Source organism: Typopeltis vanoorti, chromosome 15 (genome assembly GCF_054136105.1).
Source record: "Typopeltis vanoorti isolate ZY-2024b chromosome 15, IOZ_Tvanoo_1.0, whole genome shotgun sequence".
Classification (NCBI taxonomy): Eukaryota; Metazoa; Arthropoda; class Arachnida; order Uropygi; family Thelyphonidae; genus Typopeltis; species Typopeltis vanoorti.
Window position 1 is genome coordinate 1,281,576 of NC_143563.1, and position 21,795 is coordinate 1,303,370.

Consider the following 21,795-nt stretch of genomic DNA (forward strand, 5'->3'; position numbering starts at 1 on the left):
TTTCTTGAATTGAGACTCGATTACGCCCTTTCATCTTTCATCTCTCTGCTTCCTTGATAGTTTTGGAGTGCGACAAGAGTGCTTCGACCAGCATTGGGTTTCCTTTATCTGATGTTAGTATTCACGAAGTATGACCAACACACTATTCTACCATACTTCGAACTGCTTTAAGATGCACATCTCCACAACACTGCAATAGCAAGGACAAGACCGTTTTCTCTTTCAGTTAGATTCACCCCTTTGTTCAACTCCCATGTGCCGATTTCCTATTTAGTTAGAATCACATTTTTTTTCAACTCCCATCTGGGACACCCGGAATCCTTAAAAGAGGTTTGGTGAGCTCACCGATCTCATCTCGAGGTGGCAGCATCGGTCATTTCCAAAGTTTGAGCTTCCAAAACCCGGCATACTGGCTTGAGAATAACACCCCTTAACAGACGTAACTGGCTAGTCCAACTGGGCTTAATTACTTAGTCTTAGTTCCAGAAATCCTTAAGAAGAGCTTGTCAAAGCATTCACGCAACAGCGGTGCACCCATGCATGCCGTAAAACGTGCCTTAATGAATTTAATCGGCTGGAAATCCAGCAAGACTGAACATGTTTTACAACTATTTTTAACAAGTTTGCCTAATTATGAAGACAACTGAATAAAAGCGCTTTGGTCTCACCACAGCGCAACTCGGACTGAACCACATTATGAAGAATGACAAGTGTGTGTGTGGGGTCTTTGTTTTAGGGTGGACAGGCTGAATAGATTTTAGGTTGTCCTTTCCCCTCTCGGACATCTGCGACATTTACGAGAACTTTTAAGCTGAAATTGAGTGGAGGAGTGTTTTTTTTTCTTTCTTTCTTTTCTACCCATTGGCAGTGATAGCACGTGGTGGACAGAGGTTTAACTGCCCTGTCTTGGCAGTGAGTGAGTTTGTACGAAGCCACCTTCTCGGCTGTCGGATTAAATACGAAACGAACCCGGGACAAGACGATAACAAAGATGCATCTCAAGTAAACAAAGAAATGCTGTGACGAAATCAGAAATCGAGTTTTAAAACGAAACGAAACGAAGCAATCGGATGAAACCGAAGAAACGTCGTGATGATGTAAATGGGAAAATGAAGGCGAGAAAGGGCGATTCCGAGAAACGGAGGATACGAAGGAGTGGATGGAGAGAGATAGCGAGAGAGAGAGAGAGAAATCTGCGAAGAATGCCGGGAAAGCTCACTGTAAGGAAGAAAGTTCGTGCGTTTGAAGGTGAATCGTGAACAAAATGCTCGACTCCGTAAGAGCCAGAAGAGCAGAGCCAGAATAGACAGAAGCTGTTTAGAATGCTCGTGAAGTCACGTGGTGTTATTAACTGCGAATGATGAACAGGGGTTTGACTCTTTTTAGCGATTAAAATCGAATACTGCTCCGACATGTTTCTCTGTCTGGTTGGTAACATCTTCCTGAAAATCCGTTTAATCAACAGAAGGTCTGCCACACAAATCTTCGCAATCATTCGTAGCCGATATTAACGATTCGCAGTTCATGAATTAAAACGAGGTGTTATTGCTCGAGGTCTGTTTATAAGCAGATTGGTACGGAAGCGATCAGTTCCATAATGCGAGGGAGGTCCCAAAAGTTCTCTGCCAAAAATGAAATAACAAATTTATAATTTCAGAATTATTCTTATTTTTCAACATAATCTCCCATAAGACTAATACGTTTATTCCAGCGATGCTCCAGTGCCATTATCCCGTCCCTGTAGTGGTTATCAGTAAGATCTGTCTTCCGATGTGTCCCATGTCTGTAGATGCGTATGTGCACCGGAGGAGAAAAGGTTTGCCTGCTCTGGAGGACGAAAAACTCGAATTTGAGGGTGAAAAAAACCCTTCCTCGGTATGAGACCGCTAACTCACCTTTAGTCGAAAGAGACCAGATGAAAGTTCCTTAACGTGACTGACGGGAATCGAACCCTGGTCTTTCCGAACGAAGGACTTTGTCTATACTGATTGAGCTACGGCGGCTTAATAGGAAAATCTAAAGACTAAAATTCGAACTTTTCAAGAAACCAGAAGGCATAAATGCCATGCAGAGAAGAGGGAGGTTATCCATTTAGTCTTTTCACACTTGGAACTCTTAATTTTTACGGTTGCAAAGTAGACTGAGAATGCAGCTAAAGTTTTCAAGCCATTTCCGATAGGTTTTATGCCTTCTCACAGTTGATGGGAAACTGTTATTAATGCGAGGATGGAGTTCATTCCAGCGTGGGTGATTTCTGTGATTTGCATTCAGAGAAAGCAGCTGGAAGTTGGTCTCGTCATCAACATGGAAAGGAGATGCGGAGGTTATTCCCGATTGAATAAGAGTCCGATCCGCATTTTGACTGACAGTAAGATGCACTTCTTTCTCAGCTGCCAAATCTTCTACCACAGAAATCAACAAATCTTCCAAAAATTTCAACTTCAGCTGTTTTCCCCTTCCTCGGTACTAATCAGTTATCGATTGAACGACAACTTCTCCTTCGCGGGTCCAATTCTAATGACAGAAGCTGTGCTTCTGGTCATTGGACCTTGCACCATTCTTAGATGCCTCTTTGGAAGGAAATTACGCCACGAGTTGAAATCGCTTCACCCGGTTTCCCTTCGTCCTATTGAATGCAGCTTGGTTCGGATATTGTCAAGTCTGAGCTGTGCATCGCAAAGCGCACACCAAAAATTAATTGAAATTGAAATGGAACAAATAAAATTAAGAAATTTTATCGACGGTCTAAATTTAAACACAATCAGTTCTTTGAAAACAATTTTTTTAAAATATACTACAGATTTCGTTCAAAATAATACATAAATGAACGAATGAATTAATCTTCTATGCCTTTCTGTTGTTCTAACTTTAAGAAATAGCTTGCTGTTGTATCTTTACCTGCGCCGGAAGATTAGTACGAATTATAGCTGGCATGCATAAACGAGAATATGATTACTGCCATGTTGTGATCCTAATCCTAATTGGTATGTGAAATTATGGAAGATCCAAGGTCAGTTTTATTCAGTTGCACATTCAAAGCTTCTCCTTGGAGGGGGGGGGGGCATTTAAGAAACGTCTTCTATTTGGTGACTAGAATTTCTACTTCCTCAAGCCGCCTCCTCCCTACGTATTATAGCGAAGGTGATGTAAGCCCCTGAAGTCATTCCCTATTTTTTTTTGACACTTTGGCCCTGGACTAATATTAAGACGCACAAATTGGAAATGTTATCCGAAGGGATGCATGGCAGCATCGCAAGCTTTACTTTACTTCTACCTCTGTGCGTGTTTCCCGCTTCCATTGCAGGGTCCGCGTGTTGCACAGATACGACTTTGTTAGCACAACCCTCAGCCAGCCTGTCGCTGAACCTGCCGCTGAGGGAAAGGGGAATGTATTTTTTGACTGTAGCACCATGTGTTCAGGGAGCCGGTTTTTCTGCTTGCAGGATAAAAAAAAACCCAGATTACCTTGGGGGGGTTAAAAATAGGACATCATCGTAACTGTAAGAAAACTTCTATAAGAAAGAATGTTTCTCTTATGTTATCTTAAATAGAATTTAGCTTTGATGTAGTTTCTAAATAATTAATTAATTTTTCATTTTATCCGGTTTTTTTTTTTTTTTTTTTTTTTTTTTGAGGTCATACCGGTTGATCAAATCATTGTTTCTTTGGCTTACTGTGTGAAATGTAACTCAGCTTGTCCTTGTGTACATTCCAGACTTAGTATGAAGGTCGAAACGTCGGGATATTAAAACAGTTATTTATAAAGGTTGTAAAGTGCATAATTTCTAAAATGAATTAAGATCACAAAGTTTTTTTTTTTTTTTTTTTGAAGAATTCTTTTGTTTAACCGGAGTTTGGATCCATCTCAGGATTCTTTGCTAAGTAACTCATTCTGTCAATCTTTTTCGATGATTACAATGGCGATGCCTTGTCGTGTGGCAAGTGTTGCATTTCATCGCAAGTCAGCTCTGAGTAGCCCACAATTTCCACTTGGGAATCATTTGAACCGAGCTGTCTGTTCAATGAAAAACTAATTTCAGAACTATCTGTTCTTTCTCTTTAGATATTACTTAGTACAACATCTAACGTCGTGTATGCTGTTAATTGCTCCCAGTTTATTTCAAGGCAAATATTTTCAATTTTCCTATTTTTGAGGAGCTAACTGCTGCAATGTCTTCTTTTAATATAGGGTAATCTCCTTCCTCCGAACCGCCTGGCAAAATGCCGTCCAAAATACCATCAGTCAGTTGAGGGTCCTTTTGAAAAAGCTTGGTTGCGTAATAACATTTCCATCTATCAACTATTTTCTGATTATCCGTGATAGGAGTTCCATCTTCATCTTCAATGCTTTAATTAATTGAAGCATTGAAGCACACATATATATATATATATATATATATATGCTTCAATGCTTATATATATATATATATATATATATATATATATATATATATAACGATTTTCGTTTTGGATATACAATAGAAAGGATGCAAAATATACATGAGCGGTAGAGAGGATTTGTCTTTTTAGCGAAAGAGTCAACAATACAGTTCAACATCACTCTTAGATACCTTTCAGTTGAAGTGCTTCGTCGTCGGCAATCCAGAACAGGGAACCAGTAGGATTCCACTCTTCTATGAATTTCGCGACAGTTCTTGTTTCTTTGTAATAATCAAGTTCCAGTGAAAAGCTGCTTTGTAGTTTCCGACGTCGGCTACACTTGCAGGATTGCACTGATTCGGTGATTGATGGGCGCTGGTTATTTCTCGTGTGCTTAAGGTAAAAGCTGTAGATCAGTTCTTCCCAAACTTATGGATGTCAAGGCCTCCTTCGGAGGTAATTTTTTAATTTGGTAATTTTTTTCGAGATCGTGCATTGGTAAGACTCAGATCAGCGTGTTGCTTAACAAGTTACATATTTTAACTCCCCCCCCCCCAAAAAAAATGTAAGTACTTGTTAGACAAGTAATTGTTTATGGCTTTACTTCCTAGCTTACCTAAATTCTGATTGTCACACTCTACATTGCAATACTCTGCATTACTCTATTATGCAAGTTGTATTAAGCTAAAGTTCCATTATGTCATATCATAATGGTGGTCGCAGAGAATCACGACAACTTCGGACAGAGACGTAGCTAAGGGGGAAGCGAAGTGGGCGATCAGCCCCGGGAGGCACTTTGAACTTTGAACTTTTATAGTTAATTCTAAAATACAGTCTCGAGAACTCAATTCCAAGTATTGTAATACTACTGTGAATTTTCCTCAGAATTGCCGTAAGTGCTGCTAGTTGTGAGAGGAGTTTTTCTAAAAAAAATAGATTAAGAATTCCCTACGTTACTATGAAATAGACTTCGCCAATGTCATCGACGATTTTGCTAACAGAAAAGCAAGAAAAATAACATTTTAGAATGTTGAAATTAAAGTTTTACTTCAAAAATAAACATAGCGTTTTAATTTATTTCCAATACGTCGTTTTGGCTTTTTGTAGTCTTTTTCGTGTGTATTGAGAAGGGCGGCAAAAGCTCTAGCTACACAACTCACTTCGGAGGTTCACCGAACACTCGGTAACTCTCGTAAACTCCAATGAAAGAGTGGACCGCTGAAGAACGACTGAACGTTTTCTCCTCCTCACCCGGTCTCTTAAATATCCCTTCCATTTTTTGTTTTCTGCTCCGCAAATTTCACGCCTATCCTCAGGCGCACTGACGTCATTTTCGCGTCCTTTTTCACGAGCTGTTTGTTCTTGATTTTTTTTTCAACTTTTGCAAATTCTTGGGACCTTTTCCTTCAGGGCGTTTCTTTTGTTCTCTCCTAATCTGGGCAACTTGACTGGCGACTCATCCCAAAGAATAATCCTTCTCCTTAGTTATGAACACAGTAGTTTTTACAGATGACATTAAATCATACATATTATGTAATACAATTGATTTTTTTTATATTTCACATCACTTTGCATTATAATTTATGTTATATAACAGAAGCATTCCTGATTACCCTACCTATCTTTACATCATCAGCAAATAGCTATATGCCGCCTGTTAACCACGCTACCGGCCAAGACGTCTATAGACGTCAAGGTTATCATGGATGCAGAGTGCATATTAAAATTGTAATACCATTGATATTACATTGAAATATATGATGGATACGAAGCGTATGAGGATGCGTGTTTGATCCATGATGGCCGGTAAGGTGGTTAAATCCTTCCCAGCATCATTAATGTAATACAGTCCTGATCCTTCTGGTACACCACTTGTTACCTTAAATGTTGTAGACTCACATCCCGCGAATACAAGTTTTTGATATCTGTCAGTCAGCCATCCTCTTATCCACCCTAATATTCTATAATCCAGATCCATATTCTCCAATTTATGCAACAGTCTTCCATGCTGTATCTGTCAAAAGCCTCAGCGAAATCCAAAAGTGTCATTGTGTATCCATTCCCCTTGTCTAGTTCAATGGTAACATTATTATAGAATGTGAGCAATTTGCTAAAACATGACCTTCACTTAGTAAACCCATTTTGTTCATTGAAAAGTAGAGATTCACTGTCAACCCATTTCTGAATGCCATCACTCACCAACATTTCCAAAATCTTCAAAACCACCACTATTGAGATAATGACTGGTCGATAACTGGATAAATCGGTATTTGCACCACCCTTGTGCAATGGGATTGCCATACATTCCCTCCATTGCTGCGGAATCCTCCCTGTTCTGAGACTCATATTAAACATCCTGGTCAAAGGAATGGCCATTTCATCTGAACACCCTATTAGCATCAGTGCTGATATCCCATCAGTTCCTGTTGCAGAATTCTTATTCAGTTTGTGCAACAGATTTTGTACTTCCTTCTCATCCATGAGTTTTCTCATACGGTGAAGAGGTAGCAGTGAGTTCAATTTTGTATATACCAGGTTAATAGCTTTTAGCAAAATGGCTACTCTCACTTCTGCATCAGCCACTGGCATACCATCTGCATTCAGTAGTTATTCTTTCAAATTTATTCTGTCTTTCTTGTGGGTTATCTTTAACTTGCAGAGCCAGTTTCTTTTTAATATTCGGACTTAGTTTTTCGTACAACACTTCTGACTCTTCTGTCCTCCTGCTTATAATTATCATAACTGACATCATTCTTATTCACAAGATATTCCTTCCACATCATCTTTTTCTTTCGAGTCTCTTTCTTGATCAGATTACATATTTGACTCCTACCCTATTATTCTTCGAACTCTCTCGAGACATACTCCCATATCGCATCGTTTAAGTATTGTTTAAATGCTTCGCATACACTGTCGATATTCGTCCCATCCAGGAACAGATCCCATTCCATTAACTCAGTATACTCCTCAGTTGGTCCTAATTTCCTTCTTTGCAGTTCAGCATGTAACCTTTTCTGAATGGAACATTCATAAACTTAGTCATTTCTCAAGTGAATACCGCATAATCACTGTCACAAACCGGAGGCAGAATAGTTACGTCTTTAACTGAAATGCCCTCGGACACTGTAATTAAATCTAACACTCTTTGACCTCGAGTTCCTTCGGCTTGAGGAAGTTGTTCTGCAGCAGCTCAATAAATGTATTTTCATTCTTCTCACGAGATTCCACTGCTACCCGGTCAATATTTGGATAATTAAAGTCCCCCATTATGATTACTCTTTTTGCGCTCACCTTTTCTATTTGGTGATGCATTTCTTCATCACCAGCAACCGATCCACCAGGTAGGTAACAACATTCCACTATGTAATTGATCTTGTTAGATTCCACCTCACATCAGATGGCTTCAAACTCACTACCACAGGAAAAACTGTCTGTAGTATTGCAGTAATCGGTCTCAATTCTAATTGGATTCGAGTTATCTGATATCATTAGTAGAACTCCTCCTCCTCCTCCTCCTCTCCTCTCCTAACCTGTACCTTTTGCACTTGATACCAGTTAGGACGTCCGCTTCTGATAGCCAGGTCTCGCTAATGCCTACAATGTGAGGTCGCAGCATTATGACCAAGGCAACAAACTCGACCCCTTTGTTTCAGATACTCCTAGCATTCGTGTTCAGACATAATAATCTACCTGTTTGTTCTTTTGTATTCTCTTGTCTGCGTGACACAGTTGGACAACTTGCAAATCTCTGTTGTTATCTAGTTCCTTACTTATGCAGGCATCGTTTCCACATGCTTTAGGTTTGAACTGGACGAAAACAGAATCGTTCTCTCTTCATAATCATTTCCGTAATAACTATTTCCTCATTAACACAGTTGTCTAACATTGTCGCTTTACACACGGATTCTCACAATTCTTCCTATCAGAATTCAGTTTCCCTGACTCTCTGTGTTGCGTCTTATATCAATCAAGAACTTTTAAAGACTCCTGATGCCAAGTGCATTGGAGTGTAAGCCGTCCCTCTTATGCAAATCCATTCTCCCCTGAAACTCATTCCACACATCCAAAAACTGGCATCGATTATTTCTTACACTTATAATCATCTGCAAATATCCTAGCCTTTCTTCGTAATTCGTCTCCGTCACATCGAGGTAATATGCTAACGATTTTTACTTTCTCACTCTTCACTCTCGCTTCTTCCAACAACCTTCATGTCCACTCTCCTACTGAATTTATCGCTAATGAAATCACTGGTATATCTACCAAACGTACGACCTCTTTTGCTTTGCTTTTCTGTTTTTCAACTGCTTGTGTTATATTTTTAATTTTTGCCCTAGAGAAACTTGACGTCATAACCCTCACATCAATGACACGTTTTATATAAAGTCACCAACAAACAGCATCCTTATATTCGAACAGAAATGCTCAAATATGTAGGCATTAACGTTTTGCAGTGGTTTGCAAAACGTTAATGCCTATATGTTTTGTAAAATATGTAGGAATTAACAGTCATTGCAAAAGAACAGGACCTCTCTTAGATCCATGTATAAAACGGAAAATTTGAGAATCGCACCGGAATTTCTGTAATAAGTATTGCAGGTAACGAATTACGCACTCCTGACAGCAAAATAGAGGTTGTCAAATCAGATTTCCAATTTAAGACAGATAGTTGAGAAATCATAAGAATATGAAGAGGCTCAGCTTAAGTTTTGTAGATCTGGAAAACTCATATGAAAGGGTGCCTACTAAAAAGCTTTTCGAAACACTACAGTTACATGGGGACATTATACAGAGCAAGCCACAATTTAAGTTGTCAGTGAGCAGTTAGAATTGAGTAGGAAATACAGGAAGATGGTTTGGTGTAAAGTCAGGGATAAGACAAGGATGCACATTATCTCTACTATTATTCATCATCTACATATGGATCACATTATGAAAGAAAGCGGCATTAGGCTTGATAATGGAATTGGTGATGTCAAACTTAGCTCTTTGCTTTATGCAGATGATGATGTACCCCTAAACACATTTAGTGCATCTCTTCAGGGTTCTCTAACTAAAGTGAATGACAGATGTAAGAAATTCTGCATGAAAATCCGCAATAAAAAGACCAAAACTAAGAAAACAGGCAGGAACATGGAAAACTTCAGCTACATTCTGAACGGAGATCTAGAAGAGGGATGGGCAACCTTTTTAAGAGTGTGTGCCAAAATCCCCAAATCTTTGATGCAAAACGTTTCTTACTTGCCTACCAAAATTTTGGAGGAACATTATTATTATTTGGTGTTTTTTAATTGTTACTTATTATTACTAAAACAGTTGATAGTGTTTGTTTCTTTACTGCATTTTATTTAGTACCGCTCTACTTAACAAAATTGTATTCTGTTAAGTTAAAATATACAACTCAGCGAAGATATATTTTTTATTTAATTATTTTTTAAGGTGAGCCCTGGGTTGCGTGCCGGAAAAAAGTCGTTGGCGTACTACGTTTGGCATACATGCCAAGGGTTCCCCACCCCTGATATAGAACAAGTAACACATTTCAGCTATTTAGGTACAGTTTTAAGTGAAGATGGCAGATTAAATCTGGAAATAGACAACAGAATGGTATGGTGGGGCGCCAGTTGAATAAATGTATGCGGAATAAGAGAGAAATTAAACAAAACAGCAAACTAGCAGCAGCAACATACAAGACGGTGTTTAAACTCTTGATCAAAGACCAGAGACCACAGATGTGGTGGTTCTGAGAAATTTTAGGGGAGTGAACCGATGACATCAGTGGCAGAATAATATCAAGAATGATGACATTAGAAAGGAGCTTAACATTGTTAGCATTCAAGAAGGTGCGAGCAACATCTAATCTAAATTGGTATTAAACAGAATGGGAGAGGAAAGATTAACAAAAGAAGAGTTCTCTGCAGGTGGCAGGAAAAAGGCCGAGAGGAAAATTTTAAGGGTGAAGGCTAATCAGTTTCATTATAAATATTCAATCAAAGGACTTTGCGATCGGAGTGACAATTTCCTTAACGCAAAGCAAACAAATACTTTGCCAATTCTGTTGCGCACACACACACACACACACACACACACACACACACACACACACACACACACACACACACACACACACACACACACACACACACACACACACACACACACACACACACACACACACACACACACACACACACAGAGAGAGAGAGAGAGAGAGAGAGAGAGGAGTTAAATTCAGAAACGTAACGAAAACTAATGAAAATCAAAGCCCGTCATCAGTCAACGTTTTTCAACCTGTCATTAACGACTTGGATCTTTGCCACATCTTTCGCGAGTCAAGTGTGAGGGCATAGCTGAGAATATCTGTGGCAACTACAGTTATTAATTATTATTACTGCAAACATAACTTTACAAGATTATTAAGGAAAAGATGAACATAATCAGATCATTTCCACTCGATTAATTTGTGATTAAAATATTTCTGCGTATCTCCTCAGAGAAAAACTTTATATCAGGCCAAAATAAACCACTGGTTTTGGAAGGGGGAAACCAATAACCTGAAATAAAGTAACGGCCCCCATATTTATCATTTCCCCCTCATGACGATCATGGGGACTGTTATCAGAAATTGTCCTGCATTTCAACCATCTGTCACACTACTTCCCAAATTTAACGTTCGACCCACTTGAGCGTTGAAAGAATCGCTTCTGCTCTCACAGGTGTGCGGCTGTTTTCGAGGGATTCGCTTCGGCTGATAAATTCGGGAACTGAACCTGGCTTATACATTTAAAGCAACCACTCGATGAGCTTCCTTCAGTTGCTTCTAACATTTTGTATACCGAAAATTTATAAAATTTATCCCATTAATTAGAGAGGGGGAGAAAATTAAACTGGAAAATGTCACAAAACGAGAATGTTGGATGATGTCAAAATCTTCGCGTTATGGAGGAGAACACAGAGAGAAAAAAATCATTCTTTGGAATATGGCAAGAACAGATGGCGGTGAAAGGAGTTGGAAATGAATGTTTCCCCAAGTGCTTATAAAAGAATTCTCTCTTCCAAATAAATAAATAAATTGTAGAATGCCTTTTCTTTCCTAAGGGAGCGAGTGGACATCCTCGATAGAGGAGCTTGCGGCTATCGACGATTTCAGAGGCATCAGAAAAGAAGAAAAGAAAACGGCCACATTTCCTGGTCCCTCACAAAATATGTTCTTGTCTAAAACGATCCGTAACTATTGCGGATAAACTGAATGTTATAAAAAACGCGACATTTTAATTCACAACTTAATCGACATGAGCATACGCAAATTAATACTAGTTAGGATTAGGAACAACAGTTTCTATCGAGCATGTTTTTCCTAAGTGAACTCAACTTCTACGATAACGACGATGAAAGTTGAATGATTTTCAGGGAGACTAAAAGCTTAGAAAGTCCATTCTGTTGTGCAGCGGAACGACTCGAGAGGATTGGTTGAGTCTGTTTACTTTAAGAACTGATTCGCGAAGAGTATTTTGAGATGTTTGCACTTTTTTGTTATAGACAATGCAGTATAATTCGCGTGGAGGTGATATCGGAAGATATTTAAAAGTTAATATATGATGTTTGTGGAATTAGTCGTCTCTTGGAAACTTTTGAGAGAAAAAATAAATAAAAAGAAACTAAAATAAAACCAATTTTTGTATCGAAAGGAATGGGTCTATTTGAATATCCGAATTCTACGACTGTGCTGCTCTGATTACAATGTTGATCTCTCAAGGACATTCGGGCTGTTGATGAGTTAAACACTTGATGTTGGATGCATCGCACTAAGAGCGATGAGATCAACAGTGAAGAATTAATGTGGAAGTACAACGAGATGAAGGGTAACAACAGTATTTGTTGAAAAAAAAAATAATAATAAGGAATAATAGAATAAGAAAACTAAGAAATAAAAAACATAATTTGTTTAAATAATGATTTGAAATCTCCTTCTGACAGAACGTAGGGAATTTGGTTTAAGAAGTTACACTTTCTTTAACTCGATGCGCGATAATCTTCCAGAGGGAAAAAAAAAAGATGAAGGACATCTCACTTCCTTCCTGCGTTAGAAAGCAGCCCCTTAGGGGGAGATTTCAACGGATACTGCACATGAAAGAGATCTATCTTCGATTAAAAGAAGTACTCATTGCACCAAAATTATGCTGAAAACACCAGAAAGCGGATTTTTAAAATCAGAAAGCAGCTGAAAACTGTTGAGAATCTTGCAAGTTTTTTTCCACTTGGTTAGACTTTAATAAATTTAGTTTAATCCTTTATCCAAGTGCAAGCAAACAAATTTTGCGCCTGAGGTATCTTCAGGACTGGGGCAACTCGTGGCAAAAGTGTACTAAGTTCTCATCAGTTGTCTTTGTATCTCCCATAATGCAAAGCACATCTCCTTGAGGACTTCCAAAAAATTTCCAATTTGCGGAAAAAACTTCAAACTTCTTTCTCTAAATCCAGAGTAATTTAATAATAAGGTGAGACACCTTTTGGCAACTCGTATAGGTAAATATGACCTCTCCATTAATTCCATCTTAGTATCACCACTTCTGGGTCTGGCTCCCACTGAGGAGACTTCGATAAAGTTCGAAACCGCTCTGGGTAGTGGCCAATTCTTTAATGCATAGTATTATACATGTCCGCAAGGAGATGTGCTTTGCATTATGGGAGATACTGAGACAAGGAGTGATGAGAGCTTGGTCCACCTTTACTACGAGTTGCCTCAGTCCTGAAGATACTTCAGGCCCAAACTTTGTTTGCTTACACTTGAATAAAGGATTAAACTAAACTTATTGACTGTTGAGAACATGCAAAGCTTTGGGAGAAAATGTGTTAACAATTTTCACTCTAAACAAACTCTAAAGAACTCTTAAGAGTTCTTTACAGTTTTTTAAAGAATTCTTAAGAGTTATTTAGACGGTAGATGTTTTTTTTTTTCGAGAAATAGCAACAACTTAAACATAACCAGTGTATGTACTCGTATATTGAAAAAATATAAAGCGAAATTTTTCAGAATTTCTGTTTTAAAACTAACACACTAACGCAACCGTTTGGTCTGCATTCGTCACTTCACGTGGTTTGTAAGGCGAAATCAGCGAAGAAGGGAATGAAAGAGAGAGAGAGGTTATAAAAGGTAGAGGAAGTAAAACATGAGGGGAAAAGATTGCCTCATCAGGAGGCAATGAAGTTAGCCGAGGGCAATTGGACTCAGGCTAACCCTTGTGCCTCATACAAACAGGGAATACTGCTGTGAATAAGGATAATGCTAAAGTGCCCTCCAATTGAGCCCACGCAAACCACCTTTGTTTGGATTAGCGCTGACACAGGCTGGCGAGGAAATTAAATGCGTGACGTCCATTCAAAGGGCACATTTCCGGTTCAGTTCGGAGTCGGTTGTAACGACCCTTATAAGGAAGAAAAGTTTCTTTTGCGGTTTGAATTTGAACTGCGAAGGGGTTGAATAGCCAGTGGACGTGTTTTAACGAGATGATCGGAGAAGTGGGGAATGACTGGTGCCAGCAGCGATGAGGGGTCACCATGAAAATGTTTGTAAAAAATTCAAACGGCAAAGATTTGTGCCAAAGAGAGTGGAATGAGGTAGTGATGGGTGCTCGCTTAGAAAACGTAAATGCTCTTTGTTCGGAGTTATTCATCATCATCATCATCATCATCATCATCATGAGTATCAAGGATTTAGGCCTAGCATGGCCTGTTCCGACCTTAGAAGTCATCGTTGAATCGTTTAAGAGAAGTCCTGGTTTTCTTTTTCCTAATGGCTTCTACTTTAAGGCTTGTTTTGGTAATCTTTCTCTTTTCATTCTTTGAAAGTGTTCCATCCATTTATGTTTATATTTTTTAATTTTTTCTATTAAAAGAAATTTCTATTATTCCTATTTTCTATTACAATTTTTCTCATAAACTTCATTTGTGCTGTTGTTAATCTTCGTTTGTCTTTTTGTTTTATTGTCCAGGTTTCGCTTCCATACATTAAGACTGGTAGGGCTAATGTATTGTATACTTTTAGTCTGGTTGGTTTTTGAACTAGGTTTGGTTTAAATATAGAGTTAATTATACACCTGTTATTTTTAGATATTTTGCAATTTTTAACTTTATATATTTTTCATTTTCATATGTGATCATACATCCTAGGTAGTTAAATGAATTCACCTGTTCCAAGATCTTGTTATCTATTAACATCTTAGTTCTTGCTGGATAGATAGTTCCATGCTGGAAAAACTATAAAGGCCATAGTTTTTGATTTTTCTGTTGAAATTATCATTCCATAATCTTTGGCTATCTCATCTCATTTAAATTTAAAATACCTTTCCGTAAGTTATCTTCAGAATTTGTAATTATCATTTGTTCTTTGGCAAAAAGGCGGGTGTTTAAGTTCACAGTAGGAGAAAATTTAATACCTTAATGGAAATTTTTATTCCATTTTATTATTATTTCATTTAGGTAAATATTAAAAAGAACCTGTGGAGCTCAGTGGATGTGGCATTTGCACACCACGGTGCTTGACCGCACGAAGGAAGATTCTTGGTTTCGAATCTAGTCGGCGACTAGAAGAAATTTTTCTAAGCCTTTTTTCGACTGGTTACCGAGTTAGTCGATCTCTGGCACGGGCAAGCATGTTTTTTCCTCCCGGAAACTCGGGTTTTTCGTCCCGTAAACTCAAGAAAATAGATCGTAGAACCCACATTATTTCAGACATTAATTACGAGAGTTAGGGCGGCACTTGTTGAGCCGTCTCTCTTCACTGTGTGCTGCATAATTAGTGATAGGCTTGGGCTAGCTATCTCTGATTGGTTACCAGTGGAGATTGAACTGCCCACTCAGTCTCCAAAAGTTAGATAGGGCTAAACGGCCTCGCCTACTACCTATATATACGGAAATAAAAAGGCATTAGCTGCTTCTTCTTTTTTTGCTGATTAAAAAGAGTTGCTCAGAGGGGACATCCCTGTCGGACACCTTGGTCTATCTCTCTCTCCTATATGATAGCTCATGATTTAATCTTATTTGTATTTGATTATTTTCATATATATTTGTGATGGCTTTTAGGATATTATTTGGTATTTGTCTTTCTTTTAATATGTTAAATAACATGTTTCTTTTAACTTAGTCAAATGCTTTTTCAAAGTCAATAAATGCAGTATGTGTTTCTAAATTGTATTCTCTTTTTTTCTCTATTATTAATTTTACGCAAAAGGCTGGGTCTATACATGATCGACCTTTTCTAAATTCATTTTGTACTTCTAAAATAAAGCCTTCAGAATATTTCATTAGTTTGCTATTTAAAATTCTGCTTTATATTTTGTAACAGGAAATTAGTATACTGATACCTCTATCATTTTTAGGGTAATCTCTACTACCTTTTTTAAAGAAAGGGATCACAATTGCTTTTTTCCATTCTATTGGGGGGATACCAGTTGAGTAAATTTTATTTAAAAATAATAATAGTCTTTCTTTGAATCTTGTTCCTGCGTATTTATATAGTTCTGAACCTAGCTTATCTTCTCCAGGTGATTTTCCGTTTCTTGTTTCTTTCAGGCTGATTTCTAATTCTTCTTTAGTTATTTCCTTTTCATTTTCGTTAATTGTTTGCCAGTTGTCTTTTTTAAAATATTTGTCTGTCCACAGTTCTGTGTAGTAATTTAGAAATTCTTCTAATATCAATCCACGGTTTAATTTTATGTTTTCTTTGGTATTTAGGTGTTTCAAAATCTTATATACATTGGGTCTTATTTTATATAAATCATGTTCTAAATTAGAAACAAATTTATTCCATGATTCTCTATGTCTTTTTCTGACTTCTCTTTTAGCTATGGCTCTTATTCTTTTATATTCTATTTCATCTTCTAATCTTTTAATCTTTTACTGCTTAACCATTTGTGATAGGCTTCTTTTTTCTTTTTGATTATTTCTTTGATTGTATCATCCCAGATCTTCAGTTTTTTTTCTTTTATTGATTTTTTTGGTCTTTCCTGTGCTTTCATTTGCTGCTGTATTTAGTATCGTTTTTATATTAAGCCATTCTATTTCTATTTCTCCATTTTGTTTTATTTTATCTAGATATTGGTTAATTCTTTGTTCATATAGCCATTGTACATTTGTGTCATTCAATAGTCTAGTTTTATAAACAAATGTTTCAATTTTTATTTCTGTTCTTGTTACTTGTAGCCATTTAGGTGGCAATCTTAATTTTATTTTAACAAGGAAGTGGTCACTGCTTATTTCATATCCTCTCTGAACTCTAACATGTATCGAAAACTTTGATTATCGTTTCATTTAAAATAAAATAGTCTAATATTGATTTCCATCCTCTTGCTGCCCAAGTATATTTATGTATGTCTTTATGTTTATAGAAGGAATTCATTATTTTTAGGTTATTATAAACTACAAAGTCAATCAATTTTTTTACCATTTCTGTTTCGAGTATGTTCTCCATGTATTCCTATATTATTATTAATTTTCGTGTTTCCAATTCTTGCATTTAAGTCTCCTGCTAAAATGACGTAAACATTTTTATTTATTTTATTATATATGTTTTGTAGCTGATTATAAAAATCAATATTATCCTGTTCTCTTCCTTCTTCTGGGACATATAAACCTGTTAAATAGCCTCTATCTATTTTTATTCTAGCTTCTATTATTCTTTCATTCCATAATTTATAATGTTTTAACTGTTTTGTAAGGGAGTTATGAATCATGACTCCTGCTTGTGCTCTTTGGTCTCTGTCGACTCCACTGTACATCACATTAAAAGTTTCGGTTCTCACAGCTCCTTTTAATTTCTTTTTTGTTTCAGTGATTACTTCTATTTTAAAATTTCTTTCATTTAACATTTGGTCTAATTCTATTTCTTTATATGCTATTCGTCTTACATTCCGGTTTGCTATGCGTATTATATTTTGTCGTTTCCAGTTTTGTTTTACCTTTTCCATTCCAGAGTCGTTTCCAATAGATTCAATCCGATGATCTTTTTCTGTCAGCTTACAAGTAGAATTATGTTCTCCATGTCAGGGGACTAGCCTGACGATGGAATAGTTCAGTGGTAGGGCTGCTACATTAAGGCTTCTGAACTAGCCTTCTTCTGAATTTAAACCCATAGGAGGAATAGGGTATATTGAAGGGGGAAAGAGTAGATTATAGAAGAATTATAGTAAGGTTTATAGAGAGAGCATAATTGTAAGGCCAGAAATGAAAAGACCCCATGGCCCTCGAGTACTCTAATTGCATAAGGGTCATAAAATAAGAAGAGTTGGCTGATAAGGCCTTATAGGAAAGATTAAAGTAAGTGAATCTTCCTCAAAGTAGAAGAAGGAGAGGACAGATCCAGCTAGGGGTCCATGGGAGTGCCGCTTCCCTTACAATCATGATGATTGCCCCTTATGGCCCTGTTGGTCCACGAGTCCTTATTCAGTATATTTGGACCACCCCACCACACACACACACACACACACACACACACACACACACACAACCATACATGGTGGAGTCCCCTATCCGCCACCAAGGGGACGTGCTCTCTAGGGGTTACAGGGTCCCCCGAAAGTTCTGGATTATTTATTTATTTATTTATTTCGTATGGTGATTCAACGGCCATGAGCCCCTATTACGGGGAGGTACGGCACCACCTCAATCCCCCCTATTTTTATCCTGGCTCGGGACTGGCATAGCTGACAATTCAGACGTGTTGCTGGAGGGATCGTCTTAGGTATTCCTGACTGTCATCGGGGTGTGTTCATGGGGGCCGGTTTGCCTGTTTGCTGGATGAAAAACCGCAGATAAACTGGGGAGAAAATCCTGCTGTCCGCTCACAAGAGCGGCTAACTTGGCTATAGCTGAGGAAGATCCTTAAGCTCCTCACGTCACCGACGAGAATCGAACGTAGGACACTCCTTCCCCAGGCATATGGTTGCGAAGCGCAAAGCCACTAGGCTAACCGCGCGGACTTTGTTTGTTCTAAGTGAAGCATTTTTAGGAGCCCTCAGGAAAATCACCCCAAACGGATATCAGTATTCAAAGGTTAGACAGATTTATGAATTGTAAAGAGTTAATATTTGTTTACAGTTCAAATAAAACATTGAGTGAAAGAAAAAATCGGATTTCTCAAACTCTGAAGATGCGATATTTGGACTTGTTTGTGCAAAGACAGATTGGAGGTTCCTGCAGTCTCAAGAAAAGAAGTCCCTTCACTTGTAGAAATTTGGATGTCGTCTTAAGTAATAATGGAAGAAATGTTTTTTTTTTCTTTTTTTGCAAGATATTAAAACAATACTGAGAAATAAGAAATTTTATTGTAATAACCATTTTTTTAAAATCTCATTAAAGATGTTCGGAGATTTAATTTCCAGTGGAAACTTTTTTTACGGACTATTAAAGGCTTAAGTCGTGCTATTGTAGCAAATGCTCCCAGCTGTCCTTCGTGTGTAGAATTCACATTAAAATCTTTCTGTAAACAGAATGAAGGTTTAAATGAAGATTTGGAGGAAGATTCAAACGATCTTGCATTGATTATAAGAAAAGGTGTTTTTTCTTGTAAAGTTGGAGGAAACCTCTTTCAAACGCGTAAAACTTCCTTTCTCCCAAGAAGAAGAAGAAATTGGAACCGATTTCTTCTTCCAATTTCGTTTCAAAGTGTTCGAAAAGTTGCGATTCAGTTTCTCAGCCTCTTCAGAAAGAGTAAATCCTCGGTTTAAAGAAGTCCGTGCATCTTATCAGGTGTAAGAAGATGATTTTGAGTAATTGTGAAAAAAAGTTGAACTGCGTGAGGAAAGTTCTAAAAGAAAAGATCGATTCCTTTCAAGAAAAACGGGGGAAATTATCAAAATAGGAGAGACGGTTAATGGTTTTTACTTCCTTCTTTTTTTTTTTTTTTTTTTTTTTTTTTGTTCTGCGGGAATTGAGGTTGGGTTTGATTGAACTGGAGTTGAAGAAGTCGCCTGCGAAAGTTGACATTTTTAGGATGTAAGTAAATGGTTTTCTTGTTTGTTATCAGTCATACTTTCCAAGCTTGACGAATCCAAATGAAAATAGCAAACCCAGAATACTTCGAGAGGAGATCAGATTTATTCTGCATCATAAATTGAATATAAAAAATGATAACAAGGAGAAGGCGCTCAGAACTTTCTTTTTTATATAAACCCAGGCCACGAAAGGCTGTTAGCCCTCAGCGTATTTGTGTTTTTACTGTAGGTGGTTAAGGGTTACATCCGTAAATAGTGCTCTACAGACCAAACATTTAACTTTTAACATTCCAACCTGTTCCGATCTTCAGTACGCAGGGTGATGGTGAACTTCTACCCCATAATAAAGTTTGTTCTTTATGTAAAGGCATCTACAAACAGTGGTGTGATTCGAATGCAGATTCAATGGATAATTCTACTGTGACCGTGATGAATGCTGCGACAGAAAACTAAATTAATAAGTCAGTTAACTAAATAGCTTCCTGAACGATTGCGAATTTGACTTCTTCTCGATATTAAAGAACCACCAAAGAGTGGCGGGTTTCTTTTCTATGGAATAGCAGGAAATAAAAATAAACTGGTCTCAAAGAAGAAACTAACAAAACACGTTTCTTTTGTGCATCCCCTATTTATGAATGCGCTTTTTCTGCGCACGTGTCTTACCATTATTTTCCTATTCTATTCTCTGCTTACAATTCGGCTTCACCCTATCGATCGGTTCGATGCTCCGATGCACTGACTGTCAACTGCGGAGCCATCAAGGCCTGAGCTGAACAGTGGATTCCAACTTGATGTTAGGAATGCAACGGGAGTGAAGGAAGCCACCCTATGGCTGAGAAGGAAACACCCCCATCGTTTGATTCGTGATTCATCTTCTACACGTTCCAAATTGAGTAGAATCCACTTTCAATCATTTTTTCATACTTATTGGCAGTAATTTATTTAAACTGTTCCAGAATCATACGCTGTTGTTCTTCTCTTCGCACTACGTTTTATAAGCTTCTGATGAGGAGAATAAAAACTGAATTCGATTAGAACCGATGAAGATGCTTTGCCGTGTGGCAGTCGTTTGCCATAAGAAACTGTTTAAATCTACTGGAATAAAAGCAGGCAACGAGATCCTCATCTACATTACTTTTTTTGCACTTGAATTTGACGGAGGGATGAAAGGTGGTGCATACTCCAAGGGGTTGCGTGCATTCAGAATTCTACTCAAAGAGAGTTCCTTGTTGTTATCAATATGAGGTGGATTCCGATGTCGAATGTGGATCATCAGTAGTGTTTAATGGCAAAAAGGAAAACTAGAATTACACACCACACAGTGTTCCTGATACACTTTCTGACCTCTAAAAGCACTGCCTCTTTAATCTCAAAGTAGAATGGCTGAGCAATGTGAGCATGCGTTCGCTGAGAACATTGGCGTAAATTACGCATCAAATATGAGTTATATCCCCTCCCCCAAAAAAATCATTGTCAATTGAATCCAATGTTATTTTAAGGAAGCTAATTAATGTTTTCTTTAAAACATATTATTTATTCATGTAACATCACAATCCAGAAGAGCTGACATTCATTGATGTTATATTATTTTAAAATGGAGTTATATTAATTTCTGGTATTAAAGTTTTCGTAGAAGGCAAAAATTCTTTGTAAGCCGATTCACTTTATTTTAGTCACACTAGATGGCAGCACTGCAGAGACAAAACTGGAATACTTGATATTTTTCTTGATCTTTGGCAATTAAATTCTCGTTGTTCGTCCCCCACTAATACGTTTTACTTTACTTTTCAGATTGTGGATAATTAGAGTGGGTGGCATCTCTACAAGAGATGGGACTTCTTTTCTTGGGATTGCTGTAATCTCCAATCTCTCTTCGCATAAACAAGTCACAAATGTCTCCTCCTCATCGTCCAAGAAATGAGATTTTTCTTTCATTCAATGTTTTTCTTTAACTGTGAACTGCTATTAACTCTTTTCAATTCATAAATCTGTCTAACCTTTAAATACATCTATCCGTTTTGGGGTGATTTCCCCGAGGGCTCCTAAAATGCTTTACTCAGAACAAAGAGCATTTCGGTTTAAAACGCGCACCCATCACTACTTCAATCCACACTCGCACAAATGTTTGCAGTTTGCATTTTTTTCAAACATTTTCATGGTGACCTCTCGTCACGGCTGACATCAGTTAACCCGAACGCTCCTATCATCTTGTTAAAACACGTCCAGTGGGTATTCGTCACCCCTCGCAGTTCAAACTCCAACTCACAAAAGAAAAGTTTCTTCATCTTCATTATAAGCAGCTAGTATTTTATGCACGTGTGTGTGTGTGTGTGGTCTGAATGCATGTGCCAGAGAGTTACTTCCAGAAGCCGACCTTGAACTGAGCCGGAATGTTCGAATATGCTCTTTGGATTTGACCACGCATGAC

At 37.7% G+C, this 21,795-nt stretch overlaps 1 protein-coding gene across 1 annotated transcript in view; it reads right to left on the minus strand.

The window, feature by feature from the left end:
- Positions 1 to 1,522: 1,522 nt before the first annotated feature.
- The window catches only part of LOC150098298 (clotting factor B-like), a 60,133-nt gene continuing 39,860 nt past the window's right edge, over positions 1,523 to 21,795 (minus strand). Inside the window, exon 6 of the mRNA XM_090405120.1 lies at positions 1,523 to 1,622. Within this exon, the coding sequence (XP_090261246.1) occupies positions 1,523 to 1,622 (100 nt within the window). The remainder of the gene's footprint in view (positions 1,623 to 21,795) is intronic.